Source organism: Epinephelus moara, chromosome 3 (genome assembly GCF_006386435.1).
Source record: "Epinephelus moara isolate mb chromosome 3, YSFRI_EMoa_1.0, whole genome shotgun sequence".
In the NCBI taxonomy this organism is placed as follows: Eukaryota; Metazoa; Chordata; class Actinopteri; order Perciformes; family Serranidae; genus Epinephelus; species Epinephelus moara.
In genome coordinates this window covers 273395-293584 of record NC_065508.1, presented here as the reverse complement: position 1 = coordinate 293584, position 20190 = coordinate 273395, and the positions used below count along the sequence as shown (strand labels likewise).

General features: G+C 43.6%; 2 protein-coding genes across 8 annotated transcripts in view; both read left to right on the top strand.

The window, feature by feature from the left end:
- Positions 1-3069, top strand: part of oatx (organic anion transporter X) — a 21556-nt gene extending 18487 nt beyond the window's left edge. Inside the window, exon 10 of the mRNA XM_050040937.1 lies at positions 2645-3069. Within this exon, the coding sequence (XP_049896894.1) occupies positions 2645-2792 (148 nt within the window). The 3' untranslated portion in view covers positions 2793-3069. The remainder of the gene's footprint in view (positions 1-2644) is intronic.
- LOC126388199 (uncharacterized) lies at positions 7-3069 on the top strand. 7 transcript variants are annotated; one of them, XM_050041144.1, is made up of 5 exons: positions 7-491; positions 753-788; positions 843-1022; positions 1711-1980; positions 2305-3069. In XM_050041144.1, the coding sequence occupies exons 1-5, from the start codon at positions 307-309 to the stop codon at positions 2558-2560; spliced, it is 927 nt and encodes a 308-aa protein (XP_049897101.1). In that variant the 5' UTR covers positions 7-306; the 3' UTR covers positions 2561-3069. The 7 variants fall into 7 exon arrangements, 2 of the variants coding, with proteins under 2 accessions (XP_049897101.1, XP_049897100.1); XR_007569729.1 differs by lacking the exons at positions 1711-1980; positions 2305-3069 and having other exon boundaries at positions 7-709; positions 843-896; positions 1005-1062; XM_050041143.1 differs by having other exon boundaries at positions 7-509; positions 735-788; positions 987-1040; positions 1873-3069.
- Positions 3070-20190: the final 17121 nt, after the last annotated feature.

The following is a 20190-nucleotide window of genomic DNA, read 5'->3' as shown; positions in this document are numbered from 1 at the left end:
GTGTTAAGTTCATTAGCAGTGTTAGGTTCATTAACTGTGTTAGGTTCATTAACTGTGTTAAGTTCATTAACTGTGTTAGGTTCATTAACTGTGTTAACTTCATTAGCAGTGTTACGTTCATTAGCAGTGTTACGTTCATTAGCAGTGTTAGGTTCATTAACTGTGTTAAGTTTATTAGCAGTGTTAGGTTCATTAACTGTGCTAGGTTCATTAACTGTGTTAAGTTCATTAACTGTGTTGAGTTCATTAGCAGTGTTAGGTTAATTAACTGTGTTAGGTTCATTAACTGTGTGAAGTTCATTAACTATGTTAGCTTCATTAACTGTGTTAAGTTCATTAGCAGTGTTAGGTTCATTAACTGTTGAGTTCATTAACTGTGTTAAGTTCATTAGCAGTATTAGGTTCATTAACTGTGTTAAGTTTATTAGCAGTGTTAAGTTTATTATCTGTGTTAAGTTCATTAGCAGTGTTAGGTTCATTAACTGTGTTAAGTTCATTAGCAGTGTTAGGTTCATGAACTGTGTTAAGTTCATTAACTGTGTTAACTTCATTAGCAGTGTTAGCTTCATTAACAGTGTTAGCTTCATTAACAGTGTTAGCTTCATAAACAGTGTTACACATCATCATCAGTGGTAGGTTCATTAACAGCGTTAGCTTCATAAACAGTGTTACACATCATCATCAGTGGTAGGTTCATTAACTGTGTTAGGTTCATACATCATCATCAGTGGTAGGTTCATTAACTGTGTTAGGTTCATTAACTGTGTTAAGTTCATTAGCAGTGTTAGGTTCATTAACTGTGTTAAGTTTATTAGCAGTGTTAGCTTCTTTAACTGTGTTAGGTTGATTAACTGTGTTAAGTTCATTAACTGTGTTAAGTTCATTAGCAGTGTTAGGTTCATTAACTGTGTTAAGTTCATTAATTGTGTTAAGTTCATTAGCAGTGTTAGGTTTATTAACTGTGTTAAGTTCATTAGCAGTGTTAGGTTCATTAACTGTGTTAGGTTCATTAACTGTGTTAAGTTCATTAACTGTGTTAAGTTCATTAGCAGTGTTAGCTTCCTTAACAGTGTTATCTTCATTAACAGTGTTAGCTTCATTAACAGTGTTAGCTTCATAAACAGTGTTATCTTCATTAACAGTGTTAGCTTCATTAACAGTGTTAGCTTCATAAACAGTGTTAGCTTCATAAACAGTGTTACACATCATCATCAGTGGTAGGTTCATTAACAGTGTTATCTTCATTAACAGTGTTAGCTTCATAAACAGTGTTACACATCATCATCAGTGGTAGGTTCATTAACAGTGTTATCGTCATTAACAGTGTCATCTTCATTAACAGTGTTAGCTTCATTAACAGTGTTAGCTTCATAAACAGTGTTACACATCATCATCAGTGGTAGGTTCATTAACAGTGTTAGGTTCATTAACTGTGTTAAGTTTATTAGCAGTGTTAGGTTCATTAACTGTGTTAGGTTTATTAACTGTGTTAAGTTCATTAACTGTGTTAAGTTCATTAGCAGTGTTAGGTTCATTAACTGTGTTAGGTTCATTGGCAGTGTTAGGTTCATTAACAGTCATAGGTTCATTAACAGTGTTATCTTCATTAACAGTGTTAGCTTCATAATCAGTGTTACACATCATCATCAGTGGTAGGTTCATTAGCAGTGTTAGGTTGATTAACTGTGTTAAGTTCATTAGCAGTGTTAGGTTCATTAACTGTGTTAAGTTTATTAGCAGTGTTAGGTTCATTAACTGTGTTAGGTTGATTAACTGTGTTAAGTTCATTAACTGTGTTAAGTTCATTAACTGTGTTAGGTTCATTAACTGTGTTAAGTTCATTAGCAGTGTTAAGTTCATTAACTGTGTTAGGTTCATTAACTGTGTTAACTTCATTAGCAGTGTTAGGTTCATTAGCAGTGTTAGGTTCATTAACCGTGTTAAGTTCATTAACTGTGTTAAGTTCATTAGCAGTGTTAGGTTCATTAACTGTGTTAAGTTTATTAGCAGTGTTAAGTTCATTAACTGTGTTAAGTTCATTAGCAGTGTAAGGTTCATTAACTGCGTTAACTTCATTAGCAGTGTTAGGTTCATTAACTGTGTTAGGTTCATTAGCAGTGTTAGGTTCATTAACTGTGTTAAGTTTATTAGCAGTGTTAGCTTCATTAACAGTCATAGGTTCATTAACAGTGTTAGCGTCATTGTCAGTGTTCGGTTCATTAGCAGTGTTAGCTTCATTAACAGTGGTAGGTTCATTAGCAGTGTTAGGTTCATTAACTGTGTTAGGTTCATTAGCAATGTTAGGTTCATTAACTGTGTTAAGTTCATTAGCAGTGTTAGGTTCATTAACTGTGTTAAGTTTATTAGCAGTGTTAGCTTCATTAACAGTCATAGGTTCATTAACAGTGTTAGCGTCATTATCAGTGTTCGGTTCATTAGCAGTGTTAGCTTCATTAACAGTGGTAGGTTCATTAGCAGTGTTAGCTTCATTAACAGTGGTAGGTTCATTAACCATGTTAGCTTAATCACCAGTACTAACGACTCTGTCAATGATCACTGAGTGATGCTAATGCTATCAGACTGCTGGGCCTTATTGATAAGTAATAAATCAATATTGATAACTTAAACTCTTTGTGGTGTGAAGGTCTAGGTTACGCCCCGCCCCCAGACGGGAAGAAGGCGTGTCTTTAAAAGAGGGTGGTGACTCGTGTGTTGGGGGCATGGTTTCTGCTGAAAGCGTTGCTTTAAAAGAGCTGAAGGAGGCAGAAGGGATCGGACTGAACGCCCTCTGAACAAGTAGACGGCTGGATGGATCTTGGACCAATCAGATGGCTGGACAGAAGCTGGACCAATCAGACAGCTGAAGTCGTTAATAATGAACCAATGAGAATCAGATGAATGACAGGTCTCACTGGAAGTAGAAATTAATTAGATAAAACGTTTCAGATGTAAACATCTTCTGATCAGTCTGATTATTGATTATTAATCAGATGTTTGTTCACAGCAGCAGTGATGTTTAGTTTCTGTCGATCAATAACCGACCTAATAAAACTGATTAATATCAGACAAGTGTCTCAGTCTTTGTTTGAGGGAACCATCAGTCACATGACCAATCTCAGGAGTGGCAGGAGAGGGCGTGTCTTTAGTCAGGTGACCAAAGTCACAGGAGGGGGCGTGTCTTTAGTCAGGTGACCAGAGTCACAGGAGGGGTGTGTCTTTAGCCAGGTGCCCACAGTCACAGGAGGGGGCTTGTCTTTAGTCAGGTGACCAAAGTCACAGGAGGGGGCGTGTCTTTAGTCAGGTGACCAGAGTCACAGGAGGGGTGTGTCTTTAGCCAGGTGCCCACAGTCACAGGAGGGGGCGTGTCTTTAGTCAGGTGACCAGAGTCACAGGAGGGGTGTGTCTTTAGTCAGGTGCCCACAGTCACAGGAGGGGTGTGTCTTTAGCCAGGTGCCCACAGTCACAGGAGGGGGCGTGTCTTTAGCCAGGTGCCCAGAGTCACAGGAGGGGGTGTGTCTTTAGCCAGGTGCCCAGAGTCACAGGAGGGGGCGTGTCTTTAGCCAGGTGCCCACAGTCACAGGAGGGGGCGTGTCTTTAGGTGACCAGAGTCACAGGAGGGGGCGTGTCTTTAGTCAGGTGCCCACAGTCACAGGAGGGGGCATGTCTTATGTGACCAGAGTCACAGGAGGGGGCGTGTCTTTAGTCAGGTGACCAGAGTCAAAGGAGGGGGTGTGTCTTTAGTCAGGTGACCAGAGTCACAGGAGGGGGCTTGTCTTTAGTCAGGTGACCAGAATCACAGGAGGGGGAGTGTCTTTAGTCAGGTGACCAGAGTCACAGGAGGGGGTGTGTCTTTAGGTGACCAGAGTCACAGGAGAGGGCGTGTCTTTAGTCAGGTGACCAGAGTCACAGGAGGGGGCCTGTCTTTAGTCAGGTGCCCACAGTCACAGGAGGGGGCGTGTCTTTAGGTGACCAGAGTCACAGGAGGGGGTGTGTCTTTAGGTGACCAGAGTCACAGGAGAGGGCGTGTCTTTAGTCAGGTGACCAGAGTCACAGGAGGGGGCATGTCTTTAGTCAGGTGCCCACAGTCACAGGAGGGGGCGTGTCTTTAGGTGACCAGAGTTACAGGAGGGGGCGTGTCTTTAGGTGACCAGAGTTACTGGAGGGGGCGTGTCTTTTGTCAGATGCCCAGAGTTACAAGAGGGGGTGTGTCTTTACTTACGTGACCAGATCATAGACATGTATACATAGACGCCGCATATGTCTATGGAGGGGTGTCTCTAAAGCACCGCCATCTTGGTACAGGGCTAGCAGAGGCGGTAGTGCATGTGCATTCTATGGAGGAAAGAGGTACTTCACAATCTGAAAGTAGAATTATTCACTGAATTTTTGATCGGTTTGATTTGTTAAAAACGTCACATGTAGCTATGACACAGGATGCTTGGACATTTTAAATATGCCGGTTTTACTACCCAAATACAAATTCTACTTAATGTCTTCAGCAGACCAGCGTCTTTTTCAGTCAGAAGACTGACTTTTGTGCCGCTTATGGATGTTCAAATGAGCGTAACATACAAACCAGATCCCATGGAATCACTTTTCACAGGTAAGGTGTACGTAAGGGATAACATCAAATGAGTAGGTTGTTAAATAGTGAAATAAACCCAGGACGGATAGAAGCTTTCCGCTTCGCATCTGGGTTCTATCCATAATATAACCAGCTCACTTTACGTTATCCCACATATTACACAGCTGCTTACTAGTGAAATAACTAATATGAGACATAATTTTGGTTAAAATACAATGTTATTTCATCTATAAACTGCCTCTTGGTTTGAAAAAAAACAGACCTTAGACTGCAGTGATTGACCAGTTAGAGGATTAATGATAGATATTGGATGTATATGTATATTTTATACCTACAATAATAATAATAATAATGATAATTGTTGTAGCCAATTTAGATTTGTGCGGCGTGTGTGTGTTTGTATGTGTAAATGTGGGTGTGTGTCTTTGGTGAGGCACTTTGGTTGCTATGGTTACCGGCACATCTGGGCATAGGTAGTAATCAGCCAGACAGTGGTTAGATAAGGGAGGCACAGGTGATTAGGATCTGGGGAAGCCACACAGTTTTTCAACCGTGCCTGTGTGTGTGACCGTCTAAATGGTGTTACCTTCTTAACCCTTCCTCTCCGAACTGTAGCTGGGAGCTGGTTTTTAATGTTTTGGCTCGTTGCTGGTAACTGGCGTCTTAAGAGTCCGGGCCAAAGTGTGGGAAGGAAGGAGGACGAAGTGGCTTCTTTCGTGCAAAACCGCACATTTAATTCCTTACGTCGGCAAAAAGCAGATTACAACACCGTTTCTGGTCAAACTCTGTCTGGACACTGTTGTGGACTAAACACTTGGACATCAACATGAGCTAACTCTTCTTCATACATCTGCCACTGTGTATGTTTTTCCTCAACTCTGTGTTTACCTTCCTGCACCTCTACGTCACACACATGCGCCGGCCACGGCCTTAAAGGGACAGGGCTGGCCGGTGACACTACCCCCACTCTGGATGATGATTCAAGCTTTAACATCACTCCAGCATATTACATCTAAAGAAAGCAAACATGAGACATTATAAATTCGAACATTTCCCATAGCAACCCTTGTTTCCCACAGTCTTTGAATGAGCCTTCCTCTTGTGGCAAAACAATTTCAGGTGAAGGACAATGTCAATATAACATCCATGGAAGCATGCCGCTTATACTTCTCATAGGGATGTAACCAAACAACAAAATAACGTTCACAGTCCATACTGAAAGGAAGTGATGCTGTCCATTAAACTACTTAGATTAAATCTTCTGTGACCAAACTCTTCAGGCACAAGAGAGGTAATTCAGGTTAACACCTTAATTGTAAACAAATCAAATTCTCTTTGCACATCTCTACTGAATGTAGAGCAGCTAAACAGGGCCCAAATCACTCAACTTAGTCAGCTAACTAACTAAATAGGCCCATAAAAGTATGCAAAAATGTACAAACTTTACAGAACATTTTACAGCTTCAAACATTTCTGGAACTCTTTTTTTTTTCTTCTGAGGAGGGCAGCGATCCGCCTACACCCTACCTCAGGTCAGGAAAGTTCTTCTCTTTCCTTTAAACTGGGTTCAGTGACTAACCCAGTCACCAAACATGTCCGGTGGTCGGCGACCCCTCTGGGGTCTCTGAAGAGGCATGAAGTTCAACAGAGGATGATGACCCTGTCCCCCAGCAGGAGACTGGGTCCCGGCCCCATCCAGTTGGGGCTGAGCAGGGAGAACAGGAAGCTGGCTGCCGTTAGGCTGGCCTGGAAGTGAGGAGTAGAAACCTGGAAGGGCCTCCAGGGCTACATCCTCGGTGTCTGATGAAGCGCTGACCAGGTTACGGCTGTCGACGTCTGGAGTGAGGGAGCTGGAGTCGGGTGAAGGCGGCAACACCTCCACTGGTGCCCAGGTGTCAGCATCTTGGAGGACCCAGCTAGTGTCCAGCGGGGCTCTGGAATGGTAGGGCTTGAGCCTGTCGTGGTGGACTACTTTGGTCTTTGCTCTCGGGCTCTTTTTGATTCGGTAGATCAGGTCGTCCAGTAGTCCCACAACAAAGTAAGGGCCCTCGTAAGAAGGTAAGAACTTCCGTACCTTGTTTTTCACCCTCTTGGTCCCTTTTATCAGGTACCAGACTGCATCACCAACTTTGTGCTGGACCTGACAGATGTTTTTGTCGTACTGGCGTTTGGCTCGCTCAACAGATTTTCCCAGCACCTCCCGTGCCAGCTGGTGTGAGAACTCCAGTCGTTCTCTGAGCCGCTGGACATACTGTGGATGTGTGTTTGAGTTGTCAGTATCCAGGGGCAGACCAACAACCAGGTCGATTGGCTCAGTTATCTCTCTTGCAAAGAGCATCATGTTGGGTGTTAGGCCTGTGGAACTGTGTTTGGTTGCCTGATAGGCCATCACTGCATACGGAATCATGACATCCCAGTCCCAGTGGCAACGCTCGACAGTGGTGGCCAATATTTTCTGCAAGGTGGCATTAAAGCGCTCCACTTGACCGTCGGACTGAGGATGAAACGGTGTTGTTCGTGTCTTGTCAACCCCCAACAGTGCGCACATCTCCTGGAACACGGCTGATTCAAAATTGGTGCCCTGGTCACTGTGCAGGCACTGTGGGGCTCCATATCTACACACCCACTCGGAGGCAATCTTCTCTGCCACTGTCACTGCTTGCTCGTTGGGGACAGGGTAGGCCTCCACCCATTTGCTGAAGTAGTCTTGTACTACAAGTATGTAGCGGTTACGCCTCTCTGTTTCATTTAGGAGTCCCATCAAATCGACCGCTATCCTCTCCATAGGAGCACCAACCTGCACTGTGCCCATAGCAGCCTGAGGGGTTTTCTTTGGGCGAGCCTTTGCAGCGCAGCTCTTGCAGGTGCGGCACCAGAGTGTGACATCATCCTTCATACTGTACCAGACGTACCTGGCCTTAAGGTGTGCAAGGGTCCTTTCCACTCCAAAGTGGCCACCCACTGGGCCGTCGTGCATCTGTTGCATCACGGAGGCACGGTACAGGTGGGGCAGCAGGATCTGGGGGTAGAACGCTTGACCTTCTGTGCAGTAGAATTTCCTCAGCAAAACTCCATCCTTCCGGTATAGTCGTTTCCATTGCGCCCAGTATGCTTTGGTAGCTGGACTGCAGGGTGCTACATCAGTCCACGATGGTTGGTCTCCTGCGTCCATCCACTTCCTCACTGGCGATATATCTGGGTCAGTTAGCTGGGCATTGTTCAACTGTTCTTGGGTCCAGCCGCAGAACAGGTTGGTGTGAAGTGACTCATTCACCCTGTGGATGCTTGGATGGGTGGAAGCATGGCCACAGCTGTCGTCGCTGGAGGTGTCCTCTACCCCCACTAGAGGAAACTCTGGCTTAGATGTTGAACGGCCCCCACAGCAGTCATCAAGCTCCACTACCCCCACTGGAGGTTTCTCTGTAAATGTTTCCATGGCAGCTTCTTCAGCTGAAACATCATCCAGGCTGCACTGCACCGCCTTATGCTGACACTGGACACTTAGATTAGGCTCTGGCACCGTACATGGACATGACTCACGGCACGGCCTCCTGGAAAGTGCGTCCGCATTTTGGTGATGTCTCCCGGGGCGATGGATCACCTGGAAATCGTACTCTGCTAGTTTCTCTAACCAGCGGGCAAGCTGGCCCTCTGGCTCTCTCAGTCTAGTCAACCAGCGCAGGCTGCTGTGGTCCGTCCGGAGGGTAAACGGCCTTCCTAGCAGATATTGCCTGAAGTGGGAGGTGAACTCCACCGCAGCCAGGAGCTCGCGCCTGGTGGTGCAGTAATTCTGCTCTGTAGCTGACAGCCGCCTGCTCCCATAGGCTAGAACCCTCTCTTCCCCCCCTTGTGTTTGGGAGAGGACTGCCCCGACTCCCCAATCACTGGCGTCGGTGTCGAGAAACAACTCGCCACTGTCGAGGGGGTAGCCTAGCACAGGCGCAGATGTCAGCTGGCTTTTCAGTGCCTCGAATGTTTCCTGGCATTCATCTGTCCAGATGAAGCGCGCATACTTTTTAGTGAGTTCATGGAGCGGCTTGGCAAGTGTGGCGAAATCCTGCACGAAACGTCTGTAGTAGGACGCCAAGCCGACAAACTGACGTACCTCTGAGATGTTTTGGGGTGTGGGCCACTCAACCACTTTCTGGATCTTTTGGGGATCGGTGGCAACACCTCTGGCAGAGACGATGTGCCCCAGATAGGCCACTTGCTCCCGGAACAGGCAGCACTTGGAAGGCTTCAGCTTGAGGTTGGCTTCACGTAGCCTGGTGAACACTTGGCTAAGGCGCTCCAGCATTTCAGCAGCATCCCGCCCCAGAACTATAATATCATCAAGGTACACCAAGCACGTCTCCCACTGCAGCCCAGCCAGGACACGATCCATAAGCCGTTGGAACGTGGCCGGCGCGTTGCACAGCCCGAACTGCATCACGTTCCACTCAAAGAGTCCTTTCCGGGTGCAGAAAGCAGCAGCTTTGCGGGCCCTTGGTGTCATCTCCACCTGCCAGTAGCCTGATGTCAAGTCCAATGTGCTGAAGTACTTGGCAGTGGAGAGTGTATCCAGGGTGTCCTGGATGCGTGGCAGGGGATAGGCGTCCTTGATGGTCCGTTCATTAAAAGGTCGGTAATCCACACATAACCGTGGGCTCTGATCTTTCTTTCTTACCATTACTATTGGTGCAGCCCAGCTGCTGTTGCTGGGTTGTGCTACACCGCTCTCCAGGCTCAGCTGCACCTGTTGGTCCGCTGCAAGCTATTTGTCGCTGGCCATCCTGCGTGGGGGCTGTTTTACAGGTGGCCCCGGGGTGGTCAGGATATCGTGCTGCACAAGGTTAGTGCAGCCGAGGTCTGTGGGCCCGGTGGAGAAGACATTGCTGTATGATTGCAGCAGGTGGGCCACTCTACCACGATCATCCTCTGACAGGCTGGCACAGCTCTCGGTGTACAGGGACTGCAGGTGACTGGGGACAGAAACAGAGTCAGAATTAACAGGCTCAGACACCGTTGAGGCCTCCGTTGGTTGAAGCCCCACCTCTCCCATAACCTTTGCTGGTTGAAGGAGCCCGGCCACGGCCCCTTTCCTCAGGGTGACAGGTGCAGTGCCAGGGTTGAAGACTCTGATGGGGATGTTGGTAGATTGCTGCGTCTGAACAACAATGCGGGCCACTAACACATGGTGCTTTTCGATGAAGCCTTTGGTGGGGCTCAACATCATGTCTCCATCAGCAGCATGGCGGACGCGGGCAGTGCCGGGCACTACATATTCACAGCCTGACGCCAACACGGTTGTGCGAGCCACTCTGACAATATGCACCTCAGGCCGGTGGTTTGGGTCGAAGCGGGGAACCTTTTCACCGTAGAGGGTTATCTCTCTGCGGCCATAATCCAGGTGGGCACGTGCCTGCCGCAGAAAAGGGTGCCCCAGGATAACCTCTGTGCCCTCAGCTGTGTCGGCTATGATAAAGTTCACATTGGTAATCCTGCTCCCCGCGTACACTGGCAGAGTGACTTCCCCCATGACTGTCAAACCCTTGGGTCCGATGCCCTGTAAGACCTCCGCAGTGGATGGCTGGATCGGAGGTCTGGACTCGACAGGAATAGAGTCAAATTGGTGGAGAGGCAGCACATTTCTCTGAGCAGCAGAGTCTAGCAGAGCACACACTTCCAGTCCATTTATCAGTATTTTAACGCTCATCTCACCTTCCAGGCCGCTGGTGCAGGTAACCACTGTGCCTGGGTGGGGGGCTGGGGTCAGGTTGACACTTGGGGTGTGCTGTTTAGGTCGACGAGGAGAAGGGCAGTTCCTCTGTAGATGTCCTACACCAGAGCAGTTGTGACAGATGATCTCCGTCGAGAACATTTCGACATTTCTGTTTCTCTTTGGCGGCCACCGCTGGTGAAATCTTGATTTTCTGTCTGGTGGGTTGGTGGACGCCACAGCTACCCCCACTGGCTCGTCACACAGCATCACACTTGTTTCTTCACGCACCGTTGCTGCCCTGGCTCTCCGCTCTGCCGAACTCCGTTGACCGGGCTGCATCAGCTGGGTGACTGCTCTGGCCGCCCTTCTGGTCGTTTCATACCTGTGTGCGACTTCGTATGCTCTGGCCAGGGTGTGAGGCCGCTCCTCCAGCAGTCTTTGAACCACCTCAGCATCAACCAAGGCGTTGGTGAAGATCTCCACGCTGATGGCGTCCTGTTCCTGCTCTGTACGATCTGCATACACGATGGAAACTTTCTCGTAGATATCATCTCTCAGACTGTGCAGAGCTTCACTCGACCCTCTCACTCTCTGTCTCAGTTCAATGCCTATGGCTGCTGCATGCTCTGAACATGGCCCGTAGGCGGCGTCCACTTCATTCACAATCCGCTGGTAACTCCATCGAGTAGATCTGGGGTTTTTATGGACGATAGCACCTGCAGCACCGGTCAGGCTGAATCTGAGCTGCACAGTCATGGTCTTCTCTGACCAGTGGTTCGCCTCGGCACAGCTTTCAAACAGGTGAAGAAAGTCTTTCCATGAACCCGATCCATCAAAACGACCCGGCTGTAAAGTGGGGATTCTCTCTCTCTGCTCATACTGTTCATCATCGCTACAGTCCATATAATCGCCGCCACGCACCATGCAGGAGGAGTGATGTTGTGGTGCGGACTTGGCCCTTCGCCAGCTAGGCTGTCCATATCCACCAGAGTCAAGCTCTCTACCCCGGGGGAGCGGTGCGTCACAGTGAGGGGCAGAGTAATAATCATGAGCCCGTTCTGCATAACCGCGTCTCACAGACTGGGACATACATGGCGTGAAGGGGGACACAGCAGGCTGGGGAGCTGGTGTACGGGCCAGAGTGGATGGGGCGTATATCGCGGCATACACATTGTTCGCAGGGGAAAAGGGATTAGCTGGCCGGCCGTCAAAAGTCTGATTAAAGTCATTGTCTGCGCCATAATGTAAGGCTACAGCGGGGGTAGAATTTCTGGGGCCACCATACCAATATTGAGGGGGAAACATAGACTCACTGTCCGCTGCGCTCTTCCGCATTGCCGGAGGCATCCGGAAGGGATTAGTCAGTACCGAGGGCGGTGAGGTCGGTGGCCATACCCCGCTGAGCAGTGCTGTCCTTGGGCGGGCCGCTGCTCCACCTGCGGCTAGCTCCGTTGCTCCGGTGGTTAGCTCTGTTGCCCCGCCGGTTAGCTCCATGCTAACCAGAAATGGGTTGCGGCTCTCCTCGCCGCCGACACGTCTGCCACCTGTTGAATCAACCATGTCCATATCAACTCGAACAGTCTCTCTTGTGTCCGGTAAAAACGGATTGGTGCTAGCGTTTGAGCTAATTAGCCTCCCGTGTCTCTCAACAGCAACATTAGCGTGCGCCGCCGCCATTATCTCCCGCGTTCGCAGCTCTCTTTATTTTCTTTCTTCCTTCTGCTCACCTTTTCTCCTCTTTCTTGGGCAAACTTTGTGATCCCGGACGAGCCCCCAGTGTTACCTTCTTAACCCTTCCTCTCCGAACCGTAGCTGGGAGCTGGTTTTTAATGTTTTGGCTCGTTGCTGGTAATTGGCGTCTTAAGAGTCCGGGCCAAAGTGTGGGAAGGAAGGAGGACGAAGTGGCTTCTTTCGTGCAAAACCGCACATTTAATTCCTTACGTCGGCAAAAAGCAGAATACAACACCGTTTCTGGTCAAACTCTGTCTGGACACTGTTGTGGACTAAACACTTGGTCATCAACATGAGCTAACTCTTCTTCATACATCTGCCACTGTGTATGTTTTTCCTCAACTCTGTGTTTACCTTCCTGCACCTCTACGTCACACACATGCGCCGGCCACGGCCTTAAAGGGACAGGGCTGGCCGGTGACAATGGGTTTGTCGTATTAGTATTTTTGTCCGTTTGTATATGGGTCAGTGACAAATAAGGGTTGACAAGATGAGCAATTCAGAAATATTTTCAAAAATAGTTTTCAAAGCATGCATCAGATTTGTTAAAATGTACATTCTGTATTTTTGTTGGTTTTATGTCATTTGAAATGACATTTGCACCATTTTTTATCAAAAGTGAGACTGAATGCTCCTGAAAATGGTGTCACCACGAAAGAATGATAAATATTAAATATTTTATCCACCGGCAATAGATTTAAGTGTACTTATAAAAAAATATTTATTTCAAAAGCATTAAATTGAAATAAGATATTTTTGAAGTATTTCTATATTTAAATTTTAATGCATTTTGGCAATACTGAGCAGGACATTTCCTGAAAACACCCCTTTTTTTCTAAATAACGTGTGACAAGTTATGTTAAAAAACACAGTGTTGCACTGCAAAAGTGGATTACATTTATTCCACATTTTACTCCACATTTATTTTCCTGTATATAATCATATTTTTATGAAAAAATACCAGTTACACCAAATGACACTGGGTTGTGTCTATTGGTGTAACTGATATTTTTCATAAAAATATGATACACTGCCTGACCATGTTCCTTCTACAGTCAAACACCATGTTTGGTGAAGGAACTGACACTGAAAATCAAATATGACAGTCAACAAGGTTAAGTGAACTTGTTTTTTTCATGTTATTTCAGTTCAGAAAAAAGAACATCTGACAACAGTGAGCTAATTTCTTCTACTGTAAATTCTTTGCTGAAAAAAACATTTTACAATCATGTTTGTAACCTTTGTAACTCATGTTTTGTATCTTGAGTTCTGATAAGAAAAAAGTCACCTGACAACAACTCATAAGGGTGAACTGGTCTACTATTGTGAATACGATTGATAAAAATTTAATGAGAGAAGAAGTTCAGAAAAAGGAACAGCTGACAACAATTAACTAATTTCTTCTACTGTAAATTCTTTGCTAACAACAGTCATTTAATTTTAAAATTTAACTCATGTTTCATGTTTTGTGTTTTAAATTCTGATTGCTCGTTTTAAGTCATTTGGCACCCGGCCTTTTGTAGGTGTTTTTAAGACTCGTTTTAACTTTTAAGACCCCATGAGGGACCTCATTTTTACACACCATCACGAGTTGGAAATGTCTTCAAATTCCTTCAAGTGGCATTTTTTGTAGCTAGATTGCCACTATAATAATGATAATAATGAGAGTGATAATAAAAATAATGATAATAATGATAATAATAATAAAAAATGATAATGATAATAGCAATATTAATTATAATGAGAGTGATGATAATAATAATAATAATAATAATAATAATAATAATAATAATAATGACGATAATAAATTGATAATGATAATAGCAATATAGTTATAATAATAGGACTGAGGACCTTGGACATTTGCCAATCAGCTGATTCCGGATTTCCAAAACCGGCGAACTGTGTTGTTTTCAACGGCACAGCATCTCAAGGTAACACTCGAACAAACACCATGTCTGATCGCAATATTGGTCAAATGCTGATAACTCGAGTCCCGAGCAGATCTATTCCAACTAATCCCACACAAGCAACCTCGTGCCTTAAACAACAGCAGATGAAACTGTTTCAGACTGTCAATCATGCAAACTTGCTGTGGGACGCGAAAATGAAACCGAAAGGCATTTTCGGTGGACACTTAAATATACAAAGTATTGTTTCAAAGACTGAACAACTTGAGCATCTACTGACGGACTCCAACATCGATTACCTTTGCCTCACAGAGACTTGGTTAACTCCCATAACCCCCTCGTCTGTTTTCACTGTCCCAGGATATAATGTCTACAGATGGGATAGAAGTAAAGGGAAAGGGGGAGGTGTTCTGATATATGTGAAAGACAGCATTCAAAGTCAACAAATCGCTATTCCTGAAAATAACTTGGAATGTGTGGGAGTGAAAATTACAGTCTCCCCAAATGTCTTTTGCTGTCTATGTAGTTTATCATCCCCCTACTGCTTCAGATTACTTTTTCGAGTGTTTGAATGTCATCCTTAAACAACATGAAAAAATGTAAGTTATTCTTATGGGTGCCTTCAATTTAAACTGGCAGGACAAAACACATAGAAAAAAGCTTAAAGATATTGTTAAAATATTCCAAATGACACAGATGATTCACAAGCCCACAAGAATAACAAAATCTTCCCAAACGCTTATAGATTTAATTTTCGCAAACAAACCAGATAGGATTATAAAGACCTATAACCTTATTACGGGGCTATCAGATCATAATCTTATTCTGGCTGCTAGAAAATTGACAAAAGCACGCTATGGAAATCAAAATTCAGTGAGGGAAAAATCAAACATGCCTTTTATCTTCCAAAAGGACATGCCCCTCATTGAAAATGAAATAAAGCAAATTAACTGGAGTGATACTATTGGTAATATGTCCTGTGAGCAAGCTTGTACTGATTTAATGTCAACTGTTAAAGATATTCTACTGAAATACACAAAAATAAGGGGCAAGAAAACAAATGCATAATGAACTTTACCTTGGTTTAATAGTAATCTCTGGGAGTTAATGAAAAAGAGAGATGCCTCACTAAAAAAGTTTTTGAAATCAAAATTAAGTACTGATCACCTGATTTTTAAAAGCCTTAGAAATAAAGTCACACAACAACTTAGAAAGGCTAGAGTAAACTTTTATCTTGATATTATTCGTGATGCAAAATGAACTGTAAGAAACTATGGAAGAGCATTGACAAGCTACTTGGAAAAGAAAAATCTACAAACAGAAGTGTAAAGCTTAAGGTGAATGGCTATATCCAGAATGATGACCATATTGTTGGTAAATGTTTTAATGATTATTTTATAAATTCAGTACAAGAACTGAGTTGGACCTTTCCAAAAACCAAACCTCCACAGTCCTTGGCCTGTGATGATTCTGCTTTCAAGCTATCCCCTATTAATGCAACAAAGGTTGAAAAAATTATCTCAACCCTGACAAATAGCAAAGCCAAAGATATATATGGTCTTGATACGGCATTTTTAAAACAATACAAGGCATCCTTTATATCACCTTTAGTCATGATCATAAATAAATCTATTGATGAGAATGTTTTCCCCAGTGTGTTCAAGCCTGCCATAGTCACCCCTGTGCACAAATCTGGTGACACACAGGTAGTCAGCAACTATTGACCTATCAGCATCCTCCCAACCATCTCAAAGGTCATTGAAAAGGTCGTAGCAGAACAACTAATTGCACATCTGGATTCTAAGTCCCTTTCACATCCGATGCAATTTGGTTTCAGAAAGAAACATTCTACTGAAACAGCCTGCTGCTACTTCCTTGAGGAAATTAAAACCAGCCTAGATAGGGGAGGAGTGGTGGGAGCAGTCTTCCTTGATTTACGCAAGGCCTTTGACATGGTAAATCATGAGGTGCTGTTACATAAACTCACAAATTACAATCTCTCTATAAATGTACAAAACTGGATGAAATCTTATATAAGTGGTCGACATCAGTGTGTGCGAGTGAATGGTACACTATCTCCATCTCTAGCATCCACACTGGGAGTCCCACAAGGGTCAATTTTAGGGCCACTGCTATTTTGTTTATACATAAATGACTTGCCTTCTATCTGTAAGGATGTTAATGTATGCCGATGATACTGTCTTGTATACACATGGGAAAAGTGAAACAGAGGTGGCCATGAAATTGACAAGGGTAATGAACAAAGTTAATGACAGGTTATATAACTCATGCCCTATGTTAAATGTTGAAAAGACTGTAACCATGTTCTTCACAAATAGGTGTAAACTTAAAACTTATCCTGTGATTGTAGTAAATGGGCAAAAAATAAAACATGTAGAGCAATTTAAATACCTGGGGGTAATTACAGACCCTACACTTGGCTTTAAAGGGCATGTCAAAAAGTTAAGTAACACAATGAAATTTAATTTAGCAAATTTTAGATGTATAAGAAACTCTCTTACCATTGAGGCATCAAGTACATACTTAAATGCATTGATCACCCCCCACTTTTTGTACTGTATCACATCCTGGTCTCAGACATGTAAAACAGTTGTAAAACCATTAGAATCATTGTACAAAAGTAGCCTTAAGATCCATGCCAAAAAGCCACGGCATTACCACCATTGTTATGAACTTGCTCAATATGGTATTTTGAGTCTTGAAAATCTGATAATACACTCAAATGTCTGTTTACTCCACAAAACTATTAACAATGCTTCTGCTCCCCCTCTGAAAAAGTTTGTTACACTGCTCTGAAAACACAGTACGAGTAACTCGATCTGTTACTAGGGCTGAGTGTAGCATTCCGCAACGTAGAACTCATTTTGGTAGTTCTTCCTTTTCATGTGTGGCTATGAGTCAGTGGAATGCCCTTCCCACAGAATTGATTTCATGTACAGATTTCCACAAATTCTCAAGTTCATCAAAGCGCTGGTTATTGAGTAAGCAAGTTTGCACACATTGCTGAGATACGTGTGTGTGTGTGTGTGTGTGTGTGTGTGTGTGTGTGTACATATGTGTGTGATTATAAATATCTGTGTGAGTGTGGTTATTAGAGGAAGGTGAGGATGGGGATAGGGATGGTTGGACTGTAACCTATGTATGTGTCTGTGCTTGTTTATGGTGGAGAATGAGAGAGAGTATGTGCTGTTGGGCAAAACCTTGTTGTGTATCTTCATGTCTTGGTGCTCTTGTTCCTTGTTTTTCTCTGTCAGTTTGTTTTGTCTATTTTTAAATACCATGGTCATCAATTCATTTCTATTCTGTATATTGCAATGATTTTAATATTGTTATCCTTACCTGCCCAGGGACTATGGGTGGAAATTAGCAAAGCTGCTATAACCTGGCTCAAGACATTTTTTCTTGTTTCTACAAGATTAGTGTTTATTTGTGCATTGTCCCTGTTTTAAATGAATAAATTTCCAATTCCAAAAAAAAAAAAAAATACCCTACAAGCAATTTTCTAAATAAAAACCTGAAGTTTTCTGGGTTCCTTTTGTTCTATTTATGTCTTTCTCTATCTGTCTGTCTGTCCTCCATGTCTGACGTTTGTAACAAACAACCCGCGTGAGTATATGTTGACAATTGAGCAATTTATGATCACTTTAATAGTGCAAACACGTCATTCCTCTATAGACGTAATGCGCTGTAGGAGCGAGCAGCACTGTACCAAGATGGCCACCGTGTAGGCACGTCGCTCCAATTGGCCCAAGAGAGTTTGGCTGCAGACCTCCAGCGTGAGGCCGCTTCCACTTCAGGCTCCTTTCTCAGGCCGCCTCTAGTGTCAGGACGCTCAGGACAGGAAGTGCACGCAAGAAACACTTTTACAGGAAGCGGCTTTGTCGTTGAATTATAATCAATTAAACAACACTGTAACGCGAAACCATTCGTTTCTTAAATGTACATGCATGTGTATGTAATTTCTTAAACATGTTGATGTTTTTGTTTGCCTATTCTTTATTATGTGGCATTTAACATGGGTGTAAGGCTGCCAGCAACATTTTTGCATAAAGTCAGCTGTCAAAATGGGTTATAAACTCTGCCCATATAGCTGTAGCTAAGTTCACAGAAAAACATAACGCTTGTGGACTGGACAGTTGGAGCCTCTCTTCCAGTCAAAAAACAAAAACACCTCTCATATATAATATACCATTGAATAGTTTAATGTTAATTTATTGCAAAGATCTTAACTTAATGTGGAAAATATATTCCATGACAAAGGAAGCTCATGCATCTGCTTACACTGTGAACCTGAAGCTCCTTTGAAGAGAAGTTACATGAAACCATCAATCGACATAGCAACATAATTAATCTAAGCTTTTTTTCCATAGCCTCAACATCTCATGAATAACATTTATTTAAGTTAAATACATTATTTTGTCTACTATTACATTAAATGATTCCACCATTGTCTTTTATATGATATACTTAACACCTGTAGATCTTTAGAAGACATAGAGGCCAATCAGATTTTCAGCCATGCTTAAATTTAAAGATGTCAGCATGTGTGGAGGAGAGGAATAGTTCAAACTGTATTCCTTTTCTCAAAATGCACTAACTTACCTGTGTTCTTCATGGTATAATGAAAATAAATCATTAGGTGCATGATTTAAAAAAAACAATTTTGAAAATACATAAAATGACAAATTTTCATTCTGTTTATTCTGCCTTTTATTGAACATCATTAGTCCTCAGTGTCACATTCAGTGTATGCCAAGTACCCTCGTTTGTCAACAATCTCCTCACAAAAGATCCACGTCTTCCATTTTGTAGAACTTGAATTTAAATGGATCCAGGATTGCGTCTTTCTCCATGTCATCAACCATGGATCTTACTGCTGCACAGCCTCCGCCAGTTCCTCTTCTCCCACTGTGATCACGCTGGGCGACTCCACCTTGTCTGAAAACAAGTGCTGGTTTGTTTCAACCCACTCTGCTGCCTTTTTACATTCATAAATTACCCTGGCCCCAACTTTGTCCTATGGAGAAGACAGAGAAAGTAGTAGTAGTAGTCTTCCTATAGCAAAACTGCTCTACAATCAGTGCCATAAACTCTATTATTCACGTAAAAATAACAGCACGTAGAAAGTAGCAAAAGGACACTTCAAAAGAAGCTTTTTATCAGAATAACCTGAGTATAAAACAGATCAATATGCCGACACTTCCACTGACAAGCTGTGCAGCGTTCCACTTTATGCCATGCACTTGTTTGAATAATTGAGTGATGCATCTACATAACACAGAAAAAAAGTCATGTTAAGTTCATAGTATATATTTCAGTTAGTAAAAGTATAAACCGAGTGAACAATAGCAAAACATTTCATGTTCATTTAGACAACAAATAACCTGAGCGTCGTAGTCAGCCGCTAACCACCGTTAGCGTAACATTTGGTAATTTACATGCATAGAGCGGCTGGTAAAACGGCAAACATATGCAACCCGTGCATTTGTTTTTTGGGATATATAAATTGTCATTGTCACTTACTGTCACGGTGGTAGTCAACTGGCAAAAGTCGGACATGGCGGCAGTCAGATAGTAAAAGTCCTTCACTTGTAAGCAACTGACAAAAATAGGGATGTACAGATCCGATATTTGGATCGGTATCAGCCACCGATATTAGCAAAAAACGTGCATCGGATCGGACTGCATGGAAAAATGCCGATCCCAGAACTCCGATCCAGTTTTTCACGGGATCCGATCCAGGTTTTCCGGCCAGCCCAGCGCTCCACGATTGAAGCAGTCCATTCCAGTGATCCGCTCCAGCTCTTACTATCAATCCACCAGGCCAGCATGCAGACGGCACGGAGGATAGGAGGAGTAGCGGTCAACTTAGTTAACTGACTATTTGTTTTCTGCTCTGGTTTTTTGAGAGTGATATTTTTATTTGGTTTACACTCTTACTGTTTAAGTAAAGAGCACTGATGGCACTGTTTTGGGCACAATTAGTGAAATTGGAGCCATGGATGGACTATTGCTTGCTTAAACAGCTGTACAATATTGTGTGTGGTTTTTTGTCCCCTCTGTTGGTCCCATGAAACAGCAGCACCAGGCTGGCACTGACACTACTAAAATAACTGAAAAGGAAAGGCTGCATTGTTTGTTAAATGTCAACAATGTCTTGTGGTGTTAATCTATGTTTTATTTATTAGGGGGCCAAAGTACAAGTGTGTGGAGTCTTGCTGCTATTTTAATTTCAATGTTAG